Below are 20,701 nucleotides of genomic sequence, written 5' to 3' on the forward strand. Positions count from 1 at the left end.
GAGAAGGAAATGGCAGCCCACTCCAGTGTTCTTGCCTGGAGAATCCCAGGGACAGGGGAGCCTGGTGGGCTGCTGTCTACGGGGTCGCACAGAGTCGGACACGACTGAAGTGACTTAGCATAGCATTAGCCAACATAGTACATACCCATTACTTCTCCACGTTGTCAAAAAATAGAAAGTGAAGAGGAACTAAAAAGCCTCTTGATGAAAGTGAAAGTGGAGAGTGAAAAAGTTGGCTTAAAGCTCAACATTCAGAAAACGAAGATCATGGCATCCGGTCCCACCACTTCATGGGAAATAGATGGGGAAACAGTGGAAACAGTGTCAGACTTTATTTTTGGGGGCTCCAAAATCACTGCAGATGGTGACTGCAGCCATGAAATTAAAAGACGCTTACTCCTTGGAAGGAAAGTTATGACCAACCTAGACAGCATATTCAAAAGCAGAGACATTGCTTTGCCAACAAAGGTTCGTCTAGTCAAGGCTATGGTTTTTCCAGTGGTCATGTATGGATGTGAGAGTTGGACTGTGAAGAAGGCTGAGCACCGAAGAATTCATGCTTTTGAACTGTGGTGTTGGAGAAGACTCTTGAGAGTCCCTTGGACTGCAAGGAGATCCAACCAGTCCATTCTGAAGGAGATCAGCCCTGGGTGTTCTTTGGAAGGAATGATGCTAAAGCTGAAACTCCAGTACTTTGGCCACCTCATGCGAAGAGTTGACTCATTGGAAAAGACTCTGATGCTGGGAGGAATTGGGGGCAGGAGGAGAAGGGGACGACAGAGGATGAGATGGCTGGATGGCATCACTGACTCGATGGACGTGAGTCTGGGTGAACTCCGGGAGTTGGTGATGGACAGGGAGGCCTGGCGCGCTGCAATTCATGGGGTAGCAAAGAGTCGGACACGACTGAGAGACTGAACTGAACCCGGTTTGATCGAATCACTTCTTGATTTGCTCATTGTTCTCAGGATAAAATCCAAACTCAGAATGGCTTCATGATCTTGTCTGCCTGCTCACTCACACCATTCTGTTCCTCACCTCGTCCCACCTCTGATTACAACTCAGAATCAGCTGTTCCCAAACCAACTTCCTCATGTCTGTGCTTCCTCTCACCTTTTCTTCCTTTCTCTAGGTTGTCATACTCATCATAAAAAACTGTTCTGACATCAGTGCTCCAGGAAATCTTTCCCCAAAGCCTTTCCCTCCTGCTCTTCCTTTGTGACACCAAAGCAACCTGAGATCTTCTGAGTTTGTGAGTTCTTTATTAAAATTGTTGAGGACCCCAAACACCACCAACAGATGTTAAACCTGGGTAGGCTGAAGTGGGGTTAACCGTTCTTGGATTAAGACCAGCGTTATTTTCGAGTCTAGACCTCTGACCGAGTTTGGCCCCAAGGGTGAAGTGTGACAGGCGTGTGTAAGGGTCCACTCCAGTAGGAACTCTGGAGACTACCGCAGCTTTACTTTTCAGGCCCCTACGGCCCGTGAGGTGCACTAGGGAAAGCTAGCAGCCAGGGTCTGAAGTCCGCGGCGAGCGCAGCTTCGGATTGGATAGGGCGGTGCATGCCGGTAGCGGCTGGGCCTTCGAAGTGCTTGCTGGGAGTTGTAGTTCTCAGAGCCGGAAGTAGGGGGTGGCAGGGAAAGAATCCGCCGCTGAGGCAGCAATCAATGCTGCTGCCGTCACCCGGCCGTAGTGCATCACTCTGAGCCCACCCGCCGTGGGTGCCTCCTTGATTCCCGAGGGGCTCTGGGAGCCCTGAGGGGCGAAGCGACAGGGACGCCTCTCAAGAGGCGACGTCGCAGCCCCGGATGCGGCCAGAGGGCGCGGGAATGGAGCTTGGCGGCTGCGAGGAGGGCTTGCCGGAGGAGAGCAGGTGAGCTGGGAAAAGTCGCGCGCGGATGGATGCGCTGAAGCCGGGAGAGGCTTGGGAAGGCTCCCAGAGCACGAGGAGACGGACAGGAGGACTGCTGTTGTGGGCGACTTGTTTGGGAACAAATTCTGAAAGGAGAGACGGGGAGGTTAGATCGGGCGGACGAGGGAACGGGCTTAGGGAGAGAGAAGGAGGGAGGGTAGGCTATGCTGAGGGCGGGAGGCGGTGGAGGGCATGCAGTAGTGGGTAAAATTCAGACCCAGGGCTGCTGCTGGAGAGGAGGTGGACATTGAGAGGCGCTGTGGTGAGATTTCATAGGCCAGAGTCTATAGATAACAGTAGGGGACAAGGTGGGTGCCCCGACTGAAACTTGCGGTGACAGCAGTTCAGGCCAGTATTAAGAAGGCTGAAGTAAGGATTTCTGGGAGCAAAGGTTAGGCATTGTGAGTGGCCTAGACAGAGGCTTAGGCAAAATGAGTGTGAGGAAGAAGGCGTGAAGGAGGGCCTGTGGGTGAAAGTGGGCGATTGTAAAGGCAGTGGAATGGGAGTGCGGGCTTGCTAATGAGACTAGCAATTGCGTGCGTGCCCTTTGTCAATGCTGGATCCCTGTCAGACAGTGACAGGAACCCCCTGTATTTAAACCCGTCACTCCTTACCCACATTGCAGCTGAGCGATTTCCCATTTATTTATATGAAACTGCTATCGAGTTCTTCTAGAAATTAGAAAAGCTGAATGTTGGCTTGGACTCCAGCTGTACTTCTGTGTAGGTGTTGCTTCATTAATAACTCTGGTCTTAACCTCTTAAGAATCTGGAATGGACAGGATAGAGCAGGAATGTGACTTAAGGAAGTCCTTCTTGACTTTTAAAAACATTCAGATGTAGTTAGAGTCTCCGGAGCAGCTAGAATCCAAAGACTGGAATATTTACCTCTGAAAAAATATCAACAGGGGAAAATTAATGAGATTTTGTACATGAGTGAAGACCTGGCTATTTTAAAGAGTGGCTCCTCTTTTATGTGCACGGTTAGCCTGTGGCTTGCTGTACAAAACCAAGGATGACAGGACTTGGGGTTACTGCATGAGATCTGTGAATGATGTGTTCAGTGAAACTGAAGAGCCTAGTTCCCTTTTCCATGTTTCAGTTTCTGCTTATGTATATTTGGCTCTTTATTCTTCCTCCAGATGTCTGTGAAATGCTTCCTGTAAAAAGTCCTATATACTTTATAAACAAATTTTAGGATTATTTTTATTTTCCACTACCAGTTCATGTGGGAGAGGCTAGGTTGGAAATTCAGATTTCCTCCCAGCTGAGTTATTTATTTATTTAATGTATTTAACAAATACTTATTTACTACATGCCAGGCATTGCTTAAGAGCCTTACGAGTGTTATTAAATCCTCATAACAGCTGGGTGAGATAGGTACTATATTATCACCATTTGACAGGTGAGGAAGCTAAGACATAGACAGGATAAATAATTTGCCAAGGTCATACAGTAAATCCTTGGTGGAACTGGGATTCAGGCAGGCTCTACTTCTAATATCTATGCTATACTACCTCTCACTGTGCTAATATGCTGGGACAAAGAAATGTATGAGGTAATAAATTTATAGCCTTCTTTGCCTGTCATTAACGTTACTAAGGCTTCTCCTTTGCAGATATCTTTTTCTATTATTCTTTCCATGCTTGCTCCTTTACCAAGGAACTTTAGTCAAAACTTAATTTCAGCAGTGGGATTATCCCCACGAAATCACTCTTAATGTTAACATAGTCTACTCTCTGTTGGTGACTAGTTAACTTAGAATAATTTATTTAATGGGACTTTGTGACGCCGATGGCCTCTTTAGTTCTGGGTAGTCAAATGGTAAATAAAATACATGACTTGTGCCTGAGAATTGAGGCATTGTGGCTGGATCACTGCAAACCTAACCTTTCTTTGGCCAATAAAACACCCAATTCAGAAGACATCTTCTTGATGAGATGGCATCATTTTTTTTTAATATATGAAAGATAAAATAAAATTATATTCTGAAAGCAGTTGATGGAGTGAAATGTGCATAAGCTTTATAGCCAGGTAGAGCTGCATTTGAATTCTAGCTCTACTACTTAACTTGACTTATCCAGCCTGAATGGGAAGAGTGATACCTTCCTGACTGGTGAGGATTCAGTAAGATAATGTGCAAAAAGCTCCTTAGAGAGTGCTGATATGTACTGAGTGCAGAAAATGTCTACTTCCTTCCCCTCCCCAGTTTTCTTGAAATAAGATGAGTGTGTGTTCTTCCACTTGCTGTTTGCAATGATATTGTTGCTTGTGCTTCCTCCTTCCGTGGTTTCTCTATCCAAATTGAACAAACTGGGGACTGGGGTGTTGGCCTAGAATTTTTTTTTTTTAATATTTATTTATTTGACTGCATCCAGTCTTAGTTGCGGCATGTGGGATCTTTCATTGTGATGCACAGACTCTCTAGTTGTGGCACCTGGGCTCAGTAGTTGCAGCGCCCAAGCTTAGTTGCTTGGTGGCATGTGGGATCTTAGTTCCCCGACCAGGAATAGAACTCAAGTCCCCTGCATTGCAAGGTGAATTCTTAACCACTGGACCACCAGGGAAGTCACTTGGCCCAGCTTTTAACTTCATCCTTGGAGTGGAATGTCATAGATTCCCCTATTGCTTTCCATCTAGCTAGTAATCACTAGAAAAATGCTCTAGTGCTTAGGGATGATACTTCACTTTTCCTAGACTTTCCTAAATACCGATTGTTTGGAGGGTGTCTGATGAAACTACTGAACCATAATAGGAATGGTTCTTCTAGCACTGTTGTGTTACCCTCAGCTGACTTGGACTTTGCCATCTCCATCTAATCTTGGAATGCAACTACTTACAAAGTTTTCCTGGTTTAGTGATTCAGATAGTCAGAATTCAAATAGTAAGATACTTTTTAGTATCTCCAAACTGAGCTCATTTCATTGACCAAAACCTGTTCCTCCTCTGTCTTCTGTCTCTGTTAATAGGGTTTTCCATTCAGTCAGCCAAGCCAGAAACTTAAGTGAAATTTGATACTTCTTCTCCTTCATTTCCCATATCCAAGTGGTTGAGTGAGTTCTGTTTCTGATTTTTCTCCTGAAGCTTTTTCCCCCTCCATTTCCAAATATATTGGCTTATATTGTTTTAGGAATGGCCAAATGTAGGTGCTTAAACAAAAAATTTTCCCTGTCTCTATGTGGTTTTTTTCTGATGTGTTGGCTTCATTCTCAGCAGTTTTTTCTACAGGATAACCCTTGGCAACTTCAAGTTTAACAATCCATCCAAAAAAGGAAAAGAGCAATGCCAATAGGTATAGCAAAAGTGAAAATTTTTGAACTGACTTATGTTACTGTTTTTTTTTTTTTAATGTTACTGTTCTTGTAATCAGGGTATGAAATATGTTGTTCCATCAGGCCTCAGTTATATGCCCAACCTTGGATCCTGGCATAGGGTTATCCTTTTGTGGTACTTCATGGGCCGGATCAAGTGCCAGAGGGGTGATTTCCCTGTGAAAAATCAGTATTCTGATACCAAAAGAAAGAGGCATGAATTCTGGGCAGATGTAAACAAAATAAGGCCTTTATTATTTCTCATTGTGGATTCTCCCAGTAGCCTCCTGACTAAGCTCCCAGTCTGAACCCAGTCCCTCAATTCCAGATGGCCTCCACATTGCTACCAACATAATTTTTCCAGAAGCAAAGTTACTATAGTATTTTGCTCAGAAATGTTAAGTGATTCCTCACTGAAAATAGAAAGTCAAAACTTTTTCTGGTATTCAATATGAAGTTTCCAGTTACAAAACTGTGACATTCACTCACTCTTACATCTCCTCTCTCACCATTCTGATTCCTGCTCCTCTACATTCCCTGCATTACCTCCTCTGCTTGGAGAGCTCTTAGTCGTCCTTTAAATAATGCTCCTTTAGAAGGCATCGTTGACCTGACCTTTTCCATTTCTCTTATTACAGTACTTCTCACTCTATAGCATTATTTTTTAAATGAGTGCCCATTTCCCCCATTGCACTCTGAATACCCTGAGAGCTGAGGACTGTTCTTTTTTAACTATCATAAGCCTGGTGCCTAGCACAGTGCCTGGCATATAATTGGTATTCATTGAATATTTGCACAAGGAATGAAAACAGTAACAATTCGGCCAGGCTTCTTATGGTCGGGCAGGTGTTATTGGTACTGTTGCTATTGAAAGGGCCTCTTTTTTTTCCCCCTTCTCTTTATTCATTTTTCACATTTTCACGTTAGTTTCCGTTTTCTATTTATTCCCTTTCTTTCCATTTTTCCTTTGACCATGCTCTGAAAGTTTATATAGCACCGATGGTAAAGCAAGTGGATCACATGATTCGGGGGTGATCCATACTGCTAGTCCAATTATTTGTACATGCCTCTACCCCACAGAAACATAACTCTGAAGCTTCGGGGGGAAATTCTATTGTCAGAACCCAGGAGCAGGAGGAGTGTCAGCTGACAGCACGGACCATAAGCTGAAGCTTTTCTCAGTATCTACCATCCCCACAGCTGTTTCTGCTTTTTACAGCTACTTTATCACTTCTTCCATAAATGGAGTTTTTTTCTGTTTTTTATTTTGTTTTGTAATCTTTCCTCCATAAACAACCTACCTTGGTGTTTATAGACCAGCTCTGCCCAACATGATAGCCACTGAGGTGATTTATGTCTAAATTAGTTAAAATTAAATAAAATTTTAAAATTTTGGTTTTTTAGTTGTACTGCACAGACTTCAAGTGCTTAATGGCCACAGTGGCTAGTGGCTGCCATACTGGACAGCATAGATAGAGAACATTTTCAGCATCACAGAAAGTTCAGTTGAACAATGCTGCTGTGGATTTAAATCTGTGTTTTTTTTTCAGGAATGAACTGCAGCATGCTTACATGTTTTTAGTTCCTCTGGATCAGGCTCACTTGTAGTATAACCTACAGTTGATTAGGAGGAGAAAAATTTTTTTCATAAGATACTTTTGAGAAGAAAGCAGTAAGAGTCATAATGCCATTCCTCTTCACCACCTTCACCTCTTTAATCACTTCAAGATTATTTTATTTTTGCCTCCTAACCTCCTAGAGAGTCCTTTGAGAGTTTTAAATTTTCCGAGGGTTCCCCACCCCCCCGTTTGTTCTATTTTTGTTATTTGTTCAATGTTTTATTGTTTTCTAGTCAAATAATATATTTATACTATGTCTACTTTTGAGAATCTGTTGACTTTTTTGTGTGTGCCTTAGTACAAGGCTAGTTTCTGTGACTGTTCTGTATGTCCTTTAAAAAAGTGTTCCTAAGGATGTAGTTTTCCAGATGTAATAGAACAACTTTATTAATCGTAGATTATTCAGCTCTTCTAATCACTTTTTTACTTTTAGTTTTCATGATCTGCCATTACCGTTGTTTTTTCTTTTCTGTTTCCATTTTTCTTTTTCCTTTCTGCAGTTTTTGTGTTTTGTGTGTGTGTGTTTTGCTTGATATGCTTTGAGGCCATATTATTAGATACATAAGAACTAATGAGAGCTGTATCTTTGTTATTCCTTCTTTGTCTTTTTAAATATTCTTGCCTTGAATTCAACCTAGATATTAATATAATTTTGCTCTACTTTTTTGATTGGCTGTTTTATTTGAAATAGTTGAGTTTATTCCATTGACAGTTATTTTTATCTCATCTCAAGTCTTAATTCTGTCATTTTTTAAAACTGATTTTTATAATGTTCTCCTGCTGTTTTATTTCCTTAGCAATTTTTGAAATAGTTTAGTTTTAGTTCTCATGCTCATGCTCAGTCGTGTTTACTCTTTGCAACCCCATGAACTGTAGCCCACCAGGCTCCTCTGCCCATGGAATTTTTCAGGCAAGAATACTGGAGTAGAGTGCCATTTCCTACTCCAGGGGATCTTCCTGATCCAGGGGTCAAGAGAGACAAAAGAGAGACTCTCCAAGACTCTTGGCAGGTGGATTCTTTACCACTAATGCCACCTTGGAAGCACCAGTTTTAGTTCTAATGATGGTTATCTTTTACTTTGAGTTCATTTCAGTTCAGTTCAGTCACTCAGTCGTGTCTGACTCTTTGCGACCCCATGAATCGCAGCACGCCAGGCCTCCCTGTCCATCACCAACTCCTGGAGTTCACCCAGACTCACATCCATTGAGTCAGTGATGCCATCCAGCCATCTCATCCTCTGTCGTCCCCTTCTCCTACTGCGCCCAACCCCTCCCAGCATCAGAGTCTTTTCCAATGAGTCAACTCTTCGCATGAGGTGGCCAAAGTATTGGAGTTTCAGCTTTAGCATCATTCCTTCCAAAGAACACCCAGGGCTGATCTCCTTCAGAATGGACTGGTTGGATCTCCTTGCAGTCCAAGGGACTCTCAAGAGTCTTCTCCAACACCACAGTTCAAAAGCATCAATTCTTTGGCGCTCAGCTTTCTTCACAGTCCAACTCTCACATCCATACATGACCACTGGAAAAACCATAGCCTTGACTAGACGAACCTTTGTTGGCAAAGTAATGTCTCTGCTTTTCAATATACTTTAAAACTCCCTAAAACTGAGGTGACTGAAGCAGTATCTTTCCTCCTTTGCCTTTGCTATTGGAGTGCTGGTGTATGCACTGGTGTATCTTACTTGTAAAGCACTCTTCTACTCAGACAACCTAAGATGTAACTGTAGGGTAATGAGTTTGGCTTTCTTATGTGACTCACAAAATGAACTCTGTTGTCTTTCATTCTATTCAGTAAGCAGATTTGAGTCTCTTGTATACAAGATCATCCAATATTGAGGAAGTCTTTCTGGCTATCCTGCTTCAGTGAGAGCTCCATGAACATAAACAGGGCTTTGGAATCTGTGCTAAGAAGAGATTTGGCCCTGGTTTAAATGCAGTTAAGATATTCATTGGACATTGAGCACTGTAACTGGTCCTAATTATCACAAACTGTCCAATCCCAGAATTTTCTCTGAAGCAGAATGGGTAAGAAAGCTTTGTACTAGGTACCCCTTCTGATTTAAAAAATTGGGTTTATTAGATTTATGCTAAGAAGGCTTATTGTGGCAAATAGATGAAGGAACAATGGAAACAGCAAGAGACTTTATTTTGGGGGGCTCCAAAATCACTGCATGAAATTAAAAGATGCTTGCTCCTTGGAAGAAAAGCTAAGACAAACATAGACAGCATATTAAAAAGCAGAGACATTACCTTGCCAACAAAGGTCCATCTCGTCAAAGCTATGGATTTTTCCAGTAGTCACGTATGAATGTGAGGGTTGGACCATTAAGAAAGCTGAGCACCAAAGAATTGATGCTTTTGAACTGTGGTGTTGGAGCAGACTCTTGAATCTCTTGGACTGCAAGGAGATCCAACCAGTCAATCCTAAAGGAAATCAGTCCTGAATATTTATTGGAAGGACTGATACTGAAGCTGAAACTCCAATACTTTGGCCACCTGATGCAAAGAACTGACTCATTGGAAAAGACCCTGATGCTGGGAAAGATTGAAGGCAGGAGGAGAAGGGGACAACAGAGGATGAGATGGTTGGATGGCATCACCAACTCAATGGACATGAGTTTGAGCAAACTCTGGGAGATAGTGAAGGGCAGAGAAGCCTGGCATGCTTCAGTCCATGGGGGTTGCAAAAAGTTGGACACCACTTAGCAGCTGAACATTAACATTAGATTTATGCAATGGAAGTTCAAAGGAAAAGGTAAGTAATTCTACTATTATCTGCTTGATGGTAGTACTTTCTGTAGGTTATTCTTTATTAATCAGCTATTCTATCTGTTTTACAGATAAGGGAACTGAAACTTAAGGAGTTTAGTGACTTGCACACTGAGCTGGTTTGTGCAGAGCTATGCTATGCTATGCTATGCTAAGTCACTTCAGTCGTGTCCGACTCTGTGTGATCCCATAAATGGCAGCCCACTAGGCTCCCCCGTCCCTGGGATTCTCCAGGCAAGAACACTGGAGTGGGTTGCCATTGCCTTCTCCAATACATCAAAGTGAAAAGTGAAAGTGAAGTCGCTCAGTCCTGTCTGACTCTTAGCAACCCCATGGACTGCAGCCCACCAGGCTCTTCCGTCCATGGGATTTTCCAGGCAAGAGTACTGGAGTGGGGTGCCATTTCCTTCTCCATCCTTAGAGCTGAGAGGTGTATAATAAAGTCAAATGTGTTTTTTCTATAAGCATATTATTTATTTAAAAAGCATCATATAAATATTTAACTACATACTCTACAAGTTAAATACTATATAATTAAAAACAGAAAATATAGAGCCAAATAAGAAAGTTAACTGCAAATTAAACATTGTAGTTTCTTGCTACCTCAGTGTTATGATACTTATTTCCCTAATTATGTTTTTCCTTGCTTTAAGAATGAATCCATTACTTCTTTCCAGGAAATGCTTTCTGGCATTAAAGGTCCTAGGTGCTTGCCTGACCACAGTCTGTCAGCATAAGATACCTTTGATACTTAAGTATTTAAAAAACCCTTTCTGGTACTTTCCAGCTTCTTGTTTGCAAACTTGGTACATATTATTGACCTTTCATTAATTGCTATCCTGACGGAAGGCAGAAATAGCTCCTCTCTTCTCTATGTTCCCTTATGAAACCAAAAGTAAACACTATTAACATATCACTATTTCTCTTAGTATATGTATGTTGAGATCACAAATATAATTTTACATTCTGCTTTTTATACTTTTACATACTTTCACTAGCTTTGGAAACTCTTCCTAATAAAACGTTTTACTGGTTTCATGATGTTCCACACATGGATGTCACATACCTCTCCTCACATTTCAGGGATCAGATCATTAACTAACTTGGGACAGCCTGACCTTCAACTCTGGTCTCAGGTAGATACCACATGCCAATCCAGACAACTGGCATGCTGTAGATGGGATATGCTGATAAGTTGAAGCTGTTTCTTTTTACCACTAAAAAAAGCACTGAATGTAGAAGATATACCAACATATATTTCTTGCATTGAATCTCATTTTACAGTTGCACAGTACTCACTATTTACTATTGATTTCACTTATTTTTAGTGATTAGTTTTATATTGGTATATGGTATAACACTTCTTTAAAAAATAGCATTTACTTACAGCTTTACTGTTTTAACCTGAGTGTCACTTTTAATTGTGATTTGGCATGCTTAAGACTGAGTTGGCATTTAGGGAAACTGTTTTTCTTGGGTATCCTTATTTGAGTTGCTTAAGTAATTCCTGTTCCTTTTCAAAGAATGTAGTCAAAATCCTCTGAAAAGAAAATAGATAGAATTTTATTCTGCAATTGGCTTTGCTGTTTGTTGATAAAAATAATTCAAGTAGAGATGGATTATACTGTCCCTTGCCACTTGGGCCTAGTTCTTCCTTGACATAGGGTGAGATGCTTAGAAAGACTTGCTTTTAATTTATGGTGATTAAAGAAGAGCACTTTGTGGGACTTTCCTGGTGATCCAGTGGTTAAGAATCCCCCTTGCAATGCAGGAGACTCAGGGAACTAAGATCCCTCATGCCTTGGGGCAACTAAGCTCTGCACACTGCAACTGAGACCCGATGCAGCCAAATAAATAAATATATAAAAAAAAAGAAGAAGAACACTCAGTATACTTGCAGAAGTGGCTCTACAAAGGACTGCTTTGAGCCTAATCTAGTCCTTGCCTGTGCCCAGATGAGGTTACATGTGAATGCAGGATACCATTCAAATAATTATTACCAAACAGGTTTAGCTTAGGAAAGACTGACCTCAGTTGCTAACAATCTGGGTCAACGATGAGGAGGAATAGTTTACTTCCTATGGTGATCTATTGACATCTAAGATTCAAATATGAATGGATTAATCCAGCCACTATGTATGGGCTTCAGTTGAGTTTAATATTTTAACTCTCTGAAAATGAAAACAATATTATTAGGAAAAAGGATCATAAAAAAGGCAAAGACACTGAAGAGACTGATTATATAAATAAAAAAAAATTTTTAAGTTTACTTCTACCTCTACATGAGCATGTACCAAATATAGATGATTTGGTACATCTTAGAGTAAGAGCCACATTCTTCTGTAGCTTTGGTATCTCAGGGACAATTCATGTTGGGGAAGAAAAGTTCTTTAGTTCATCCAGAAGTTGTTAATAAATCTGAATGCTCAAGGTTTCTAGAGTTTCAGTGCTCTTTGTAAAATTTTGGGATCAAAGCCCTAGGATTTAGGGTACTTAGTGTCTACATGCAGGATTTATGATGATGTTCTTTGATGGTTAAACTAGTAAGATCAATATAGAATGAATCAGAACACAGATATGCAGAGTCACTTGAGGAACCAGACTGGCTCTCAGGCCTGCACAACTTGATTGTAACCTATTGGAATTGTGTCAGTCAGAACAGGCCAGATTAACCCTGAGGAAGCATAGGAGATGGAGAATCACTGAAGCAAAAGTTGGCAGTCAGTTGGCCCCTGTGATGGCAGTTTCTTACAGTACAACAGTAAATGGCCTTTTACTGACCGCCTCAGTCCTGTGTGCATCTTGGTTACCTTGAAATATCTTTCAGGACTGGTTTAGAAATAGAACAGGGGAATGGCCAACAGGTACATGAGAAAGTGCTCCACAAGACCAGTCATGAGGGAAATGCAAATCAAAACCAGAGTGTCATCTCACACCTGTTAGAAGGGCTAGCATTTAAAATGCAAGAGACAACAAGTGTTGGTGAGGATGTGGAGAAAAAGGGACTTAGGGCATTGTTGGTGGGATTGTAGACTGGGGCAACCACTTTGAAAAACAGTATGGAGATCCCTCAGGATATTAAAGACAGAATTGGCATATGATCCAGCAGTTCTCCTTCTGAGTATATATATCCCAAGGAAACAAAATCACCATTTAAAGATATCTGTACCCCCATTTTCATTGTAGTATTATTTAAAATAGCCAAGACATGGAAGCAACCTAAGTGTCCACTGATAGATGAATTGATAAAGAAAATGCCACACACACAGACACACACATGGGAATATTATTCAGAAGGAAATCTAGCCAGTTTTAACAGCATGAGTGGTGGGCATTATGCTAAGTGAAATAAATCAGACAGAGAATGGCAAATAAGTATTATCTCACTTATATGTGAAATCCCCCAAACCCAAAACCCATAGAAACAGAGAACAGATTGATTACCAGAGGCAAGGGATGATGGGGTGGGGGAAACGGGTGAAATGGTCCAAAGGTACAAAGTTATAAGTCAGTATTAGGGGCATAATATACAGCATGGTGACTATAGTTAACAGTTTGGTATTGTGGTAATATATTTGAAAGTTGCTAAAAGAGTAGATCTTGAATGTTCTCATCACAAGGAACAAAGTTATAACTGTGTGAGGCGATAGATGTTCACTGAACTTATTGTGTTAATCATTTCACAGTATATACATAAATCATTATGTTGTATGCCTTAAACTAATATAATGTTATATGTCAGTTATATCTTAGTAAAACTCGGTGGGGGGAGAAATAGAACAGGGGAGTCTGGTGACTCAAATGTTTAATGACATAAGGGTAAAAAAACCCTGGTGTCTCCCCATTTGAATAAATTCTTGATCTCAAGGGCTCTAGAGTAGAAGATCAGAGTGGCAGCCATCTGGCTTTTCCTTTTTAGATAATACTCCTGTACCAGACCTAGCTTCATTCATTTTATTTTATTTGTCTGCCATTACTCTATTCATCCACTTTTCAAAAATGGCTTAGAAAGTGTACAAAATGTAGGAGAGGTTAGTTTTGAGCACTGATGGAGTTAGAAAGGATTTCAATTCAGAACCCTCCTACCCTTGTAGCTATTTAAATGTTGCTAAACTGGTTATGGTAAAAGTCTCTTGAAGAAATTATAACCATTCCCAGGACTGTCCTTGAAGAGGAAAGAGCAGCGTTCTAACAAGATATGAAAAAGCTAGGCAAAGTGTACAGCATAGCAGTCGGGGGCCCAAGAGGAGGAGTTTGATACCGCATCTCCTCATGTTTTCCTTATCCATTTGATTCTGTGCATCCAATTCTTTTTATTCAATTGCAGCTGGTTTTGAATTTTTATTGGGTAGGAACCTGTATTGAGAAAATGCTGGGAATTTGGGAGGAACCTTGAATATCATCTAGGGCAGCAATTTTTAGACTTTTCCACTGAAGTACTTCAGATGATCCAGGAGAATAAGCCAATAGTTGATTGACTTGGGAACGTGTCCTAAGTGGCTTAGTGCAAGCTTAGGACATTTTTGCCTCAATTTTAGCTTAGAAAATCATGGGAGAAAATCATGGGCAATTTTTATTCTTATCTATAATATTTGTGTACAGATATATATACTTAGTACTGGAAATACAGTTAATAAAAAGTTGGTTTTTGACTTTTTTGTTCAGGCAAAGGTTTCTGGTTTTCAGCAAATGTCCTTCATCTCTTTATATAGTGCTCACATAATGTCATTGCCCAGAAATGGATCTTTACCAACTGAGCCACTGGGGAAGCCCAGAAATGGATCTTAATGGCTCACAAGCCAAGAAACACAGGGTTATGGGCTACTGGTATGAGGATAAAATGATAGTAGGTGAAGATCACCTTACAAAGAACAATATGCTATGTAAATATAAGGGCTTTTTTTTTTTTTTTTTTAATTTTAAAAACTTAGTGTTCTTTGCAGCTTCAGCCCTCTCAGAATTGGGTCTTCAGTTCAGTTCAGTTCAGTCGCTCAGTCGTGTCCGACTCTTTGTGACCCCATAAATCACAGCACACCAGGCCTCCCTGTCCATCACCAACTCCTGGAGTTCACTCAGACTCACGTCCATCGAGTCAGTGATGCCATCCAGCCATCTCATCCTCTGTTGTCCCCTTCTCCTCCTGCCCCCAATCCCTCCCAGCATCAGAGTCTTTTCCAATGAGTCAACTCTTCACATGAGGTGGCCAAAGTACTGGAGTTTCAGCTTCAGCATCATTCCTTCCAAAGAAATCCCAGGGCTGATCTCCTTCAGAATGGACTGGTTGGATCTCCTTGCAGTCCAAGGGACTCTCAAGAGTCTTCTCCAACACCACAGTTCAAAAGCATCAATTCTTCGGCGCTCAGCCTTCTTCACAGTCCAACTCTCACATCCATACATGACCACAGGAAAAACCATAGCCTTGACTAGATGGACCTTTGTTGGCAAAGTAATGTCTCTGCTTTTCAATATGCTGTCTAGGTTGGTCATAACTTTTCTTCCAAGGAGTAAGCGTCTTTTAATTTCATGGCTGCAGTCACCATCTGCAGTGATTTTGGAGCCCCCAAAAATAAAGTCTGTCACTGTTTCCCCATCTATTTCCCATGAAGTGATGGGACCAGATGCCATGACCTTTGTTTTCTGAATGTTGAGCCTTAAGCCAACTTTTTCACTCTCCTCTTTCACTTTCATCAAGACGCTTTTTAGTTCCTCTTCACTTTCTGCCAAGTAAAAAATTAATAGGGAGAGAATGTTAGGATGTGGGACAGGAGGCTTCTTGTCTTAGACTTTCTTTGGCATGGTATGATCAAGTACAACAAAGAAACTAACCATTGGTATAATTGGTGGCCTTGCAGGAGGGAGCATTGGCAGCTGCTGGGTAATTTGAAGACTACTGTGGAGGGTTTAGTGTCAGCCAACAGCCCCAATGTCTGGTCCAAGTATGGTGGCCTGGAGCGGCTGTGCAGAGACATGCAGAGTATCCTCCATCATGGGCTCATCCATGACCAGGTATGTATACTGCTTCTTTTCTTGTTTTGCCAGATTGGCCAGATCACTTGTTGGAAAGAAACATTTGCATTAAGTTGTTGGCAGAGAGAAGATGAAGGCAACTGCATGTGTGAGCCCTTGAGAGCAGGACTGTAATATGATGATAATGAGGAGGAGAAGGACAATGTCGTGATGAATCATTAAGGTTTTCCTCTTTAGAGTATCCTAGGATATATCTGAGAAATATTTACAGGATATTGTCCTTTTTAGACTATCCTTTGAACATCATTTTGTAGATAACTGGTTGATGCTTATGAATGATGGTTTTTAGTTATAGCTTACTTTTTTTCTGTATAAACTTTGTTGATGTTGAACTTCTTTTCCTTATATCCTCAAACACTAGCTTTGAGTATTAAAAATGAGTTAAATCTCAGTGGTTTCTACTTCAATTCTCAATAGCAGTTACTCCATTTGCAGTGTTTTAAATAAGGTTTGGTTCTGGGTAGAACGGTCAAGTGGGTCATTGGATCTGATCCTCCACTATTAAAAAATCAAACCTCATATATATATATGTGTGCATAATTTGTGTTCCCAAACACTCAAATACTTCCCTAGTCAGGGCCTAGTCTTCTTTCCTGAAAACTTTTTCTGAGCCCGGCTTGTCTTTCTTTTTTAATCAGAGTTTATTCTCAACTAGCAGTCACATTGGGAAAAAATGAATTGGTATTAATATATTCATAGTTGATAGGATTTAATGTGCTACCTTCCCTTCCAAAATAGTGTGTATTACCTCTAAACAAACTCTTTAAGCCAGTTTTCTTGTTTTTTCAGAATTCACTGGAAAAGTTGGCTTAGGTTAGATTCTCTTTATTCAGAGTAAGTTCTGAAAGTGAGGCCCTCTTTCTAAAGAATTTTGAAGATCTGAGGACAATTTTTATCCTTTAAAGAACTGAATTCTTCTCAGTGGTCATCATTATTAAACTCTCACTCAAGGAGTTTGGATGCAACATTGTATAGTAGACTGATAGACATCTTCAGAATCAGACAGAACCTGGATTGAAATTGCTCAGGTCCTTGGGGAAAAAATAACAGTAGTAATAATTATGGATCTCTGAGTCAGACTGCTCTTATTTCAATCTCAGTTTCACCACTGTGTGGTAGTGAGTAAGTTACATGACTGTTAGTACTTCTGTTTCCTCATTTGTAAAATGAGGTGGTTACACTGGTATGTATCTCATAGGATTGTTGTGAGAATTAAATGAGATAATACCTGAAAAAGCTTTAGAAAGTGTAATAAGTTGTCTGGCAGTCTTAACTATTAGGTGATGTTATCTTTTTTGAGCTTTTTCTCATCAGTCGAAATGATGATAATATTATTTATGTCATAATGTTTGATAGAAAGATTAAATGAAACAGCATACAAATTGGCCTAACACAGTTCATGGTACATAGGAAGTAATTAATAAATATTCCTTTCATTTTTTTTTTAAGTTTCAAGTTACATATTGTCCTGTGACAAAAAATATGAACATCGGAATTTATAGAACAAATAATTTAACCCACCACAATCTTGATTCTGCCCTTACCATTGTTTTTCTTGCTACTGGAGTTTAAGTAAGTAAGTGTTACCAAATCCAGTGCCCATCTTCCCTCTGAACACTGTCTTGTGTTCTTCACTGTTGAACATCATCAGACCTTGACTCATGTTGCATTATTATCTTCCAGTCTCATAGAGACCTCCTTCTACCCCTACGACCACTCTTTCTTAGTTTCTTTCCCTGGAATTTCTTCCTCTCAGATTTTCAGTTCAGTTCAGTTGCTCAGTCGTGTCCAACTTTTTGCAACCCCATGGACTGCAGCATGCCAGGCTTCCCTGTCCATCATCAACTCCCAGAGCTTAGTCAGATTCATGTCCATCGAGTCAGTGATGCCATCCAACCATCTCATTCTCTGTCCCCTTCTCCTCCTGCCTTCAATCTTTCCCAGCATCAGGGTCTTTTTCAGTGAGTCAGTTCTTTGCATCAGGTGGCCTAAGTACTGGAGTTTCAGCTTCAGCATCAGTCCTACCAGTGAATATTCAGGACTGATTTCCTTTAGGATTGACTGGTTGGATCTCCTTGCAGTCCAAGAGATTCAAGAGTCTTCTCCAACACCACAGTTCAAAAGCATCAATTCTCTGGCACTCAGCTTTATTTTTAGTCTAACTCTCACATCCATACATGACTACTGGGAAAACCATAGCTTTGACTGGATGGACCTTTGTTGGCAAAGTAATGTCTCTGCTTTTGAATATGCTGTCTAGGTTTGTCACAACTTTCCTTCCAAGGAGCAAGCATCTTTTAATTTCATGGCTGCAGTCACCATCTTCAGTAATTTTGGAGCCCTCCAAAATAAAAGTGTGTCATTGTTTCCATTGTTTTCCCATCTATTTGCCGTGAACTGATGGGACTGGATGCCATAATCTTAGTTTTCTGAATGTTGAGTCTTAAGCCAACTTTTTCACTCTCCTCTTTCACTTTTATCAAGAGGCTCTTTAGTTCTTTGCTTTCTGCCATAAGGGTAGTGTTATCTGCATATCTGAGGTTATTGATATTTCTCCCAGCAATCCTGATTCCATCTTTGCTTCATCCACCCTGGCATTTCACATGATATACTCTGCATAGAAGTTAAATAATCAGGGTGACAGTATACAGCCTTGACGTACTCCTTTCCCTATTTGGAACCAGTCTGTTGTTCCATGTCCAGTTCTAACTGTTGCTTCTTGACAACAACAGTCTCATTCAACAAACAGTCTCATTCACTTGCATTGTTTTAACCATCACCTGTACACTAACAATCCCCAGCTCAGACCTCTGTGCTGAATTTTAGATCCGTAAGACTACCTATCTGCATACAGATTTCTCAGGAGGTAGGTCAGGTGGTCTGATATTCCCATCTCTTTAAGAATTTTCACAGTTTATTGTGATCCACACAGTCAAAGGCTTTGGCATAGTTAATAAAGTGGAAGTAGATGTTTTTCTGGAACTCTCTTGCTTTTTTGATGATCCAGTGGATGTTGGCAATTTGATCTCTGGTTCCTCTGCCTTTTCTAAATCCAGCTTGAACATCTGGAAGTTCACAGTTCATGTGCTGTTGAAGCCTGGCTTGGAGAATTTTGAGCATTACTTTAGTTTTTAATAGAGTCCAGCCCTATGTCCTTATCTCCTCTTACTTTGTACATTTCCCTGAAACAGTCTCATTCACTTGCATTGTTTTAACCATCACGTATACACTAACAATCCCCAGCTCAAACCTCTGTGCTGAATTTTAGATCTGCAAGACTACCTATCTGCTATACATTATCATCTGGCTGGCTGTCCTACAGGCCAAGCACAGCATGACCCCAAACAAACTTATCTTCTCTTATAAGATTGCCCTTCCTCCTGATGTTTAAAATACTATTCTGTGGCATTGCCAGCTCCTTAGTCTCCCAAAGCCAGAGTTGGGAACTGTACCAAAAGGTTTTATAAAAACCCAATACAGATTTCCCAAACTGAGGACCTACCAGATTAGAGGCACCATTATTTAGTGGTTCACATACTTGCATCTTGATAGTAAAAAAGTTCTTTTCTTGGCTCTGTTACTAATTTTACATCATCATCTGGAGTAATCATTTTACTGTAATCACAAGACAGTTTTACCATCTGTGCCAGAAAGAGAAAATGTGTCATGATGAAACAGTGAAGTGAAATTCCTGAGTGAAAGATGCTTGGTAAATGCAACACAATATTATTGTTATGAATAAGTAATAAGATCTGTGAAGGCACTTGGTCACCAGAATGAACACTATTAACGTATATGGTCACCTACAAAATAGCATTAGTGTTAGTCGGTGGAAGCAGAGCAGACCAGACAAATCTATCATCCACATACAAATTAGCAACTACAGGCTCAAGTGAGAAGAATTAAATACAAAAGATCCATACCACCTTCACTGCTGCTCTGTTATGCCTTGTAAAGATCTAAAAATTAAAGTCTGTGTCAAGGACTTGTTTTTTCCCTCTCATTTCCTCTCTAAAGATTAAAGCTTTCAAAGGCTTCTAGCTGCTGTGTCATCAGGAAGCTATTCTGGGTGTTGTGCCCTTGGAGGGGGAAGGGATACAATGATTCATGCTGGGCATATCTCTTTTGTGCTTTTCTAGGGATGTGTTATGGAATGTGAACTATGTTTTTTTTTAATCACTCAGGGCCTTAGGAAGCTATAACATCATAACCCTGTTCTTAAAGGAATCTCATTTTCCTTGACATCCTGCATCTGGACTACTTTTAGTCTTTCCACAAGGCACGGTGTATTTGATAATCCCTTTTCTGGTGCTTGGAAATGTGGAGATGCTTAACCCCCAAGATTTCTGAGCTGACTATAAGTACAGAGATCCCCCCTTTTCCACCACTAAGAAGAAACCTGTAGTTGACATATAGATGTTCCAATTTAAAAATAACAATAATAACAAAAAAGACCTCTTGTGTATGTGTATGTATATATTTAGCTGTACTCTGTGGCATGTGGAATCTTAGTTCTCTGAGCAGGGATCAAACACATGCCCCCTCTTTGGGATCATGGAGTCTTAACCATTGAACCACCAGGGAAGTCCCTGTTTATTTCTTTTCTGAATATGTAAATAACATATGTGTTTTTATTTGCTGAAAATTTAAAAATTATCGAAGCATTTAGAAGAAAGTAGGTTATTACCCTGTAAATAAGGGCAGCCCTGATCATAAATCTGACTGCGTTTGTGCAGAACAGAGGAGTAAGCCTGTCCCTTTCTGTCCTAAATCCTCATGCTCGCTTTTCTTCCTTACCAGTAAATGTCCTTTGTGTCATTTCCTCCCCTCTCCCCAGAGAAGGGTACTTTCATCTTCATTAAAAACCTGTAGCAGATATCCTTTCTCCTCAATTCTTTTCTTTTTTTTCTTTCCTCCTCAATTATTTTCTTAACAGTGTCTGTGAATTTGTCTGCTGCTTCTTGGTCAGCAGAAGCCGCTTCTCCAAACCTCTTTCTAAACATTTTAAACCATCCTTCGTTGGCATTAAATTCTCCAGCTTTAGATCCTCCACCTTTTTTGCT

The 20,701-nt window shown here is 40.6% G+C and overlaps 1 protein-coding gene across 5 annotated transcripts in view; it reads left to right on the forward strand.

The window, feature by feature from the left end:
* Positions 1–981: 981 nt before the first annotated feature.
* The window catches only part of RUBCN (rubicon autophagy regulator), a 51,553-nt gene continuing 31,833 nt past the window's right edge, over positions 982–20,701 (forward strand). For 2 of the 5 annotated variants that reach the window (XM_025285405.3, XM_025285422.3), the window contains exons 1-2: positions 984–1,874; positions 15,464–15,617. In XM_025285405.3, coding sequence (XP_025141190.3) covers positions 1,810–1,874; positions 15,464–15,617 — 219 coding nt within the window. In that variant the 5' untranslated portion in view covers positions 984–1,809. Of the gene's footprint in view, positions 1,875–15,463; positions 15,618–20,701 lie in introns of all 5 variants that reach the window. The other 3 variants (XM_025285397.3, XM_025285412.3, XM_044942826.2) reach the window with 3 other exon arrangements.

This window comes from Bubalus bubalis, chromosome 1 (genome assembly GCF_019923935.1).
Source record: "Bubalus bubalis isolate 160015118507 breed Murrah chromosome 1, NDDB_SH_1, whole genome shotgun sequence".
NCBI lineage: Eukaryota > Metazoa > Chordata > Mammalia > Artiodactyla > Bovidae > Bubalus > Bubalus bubalis.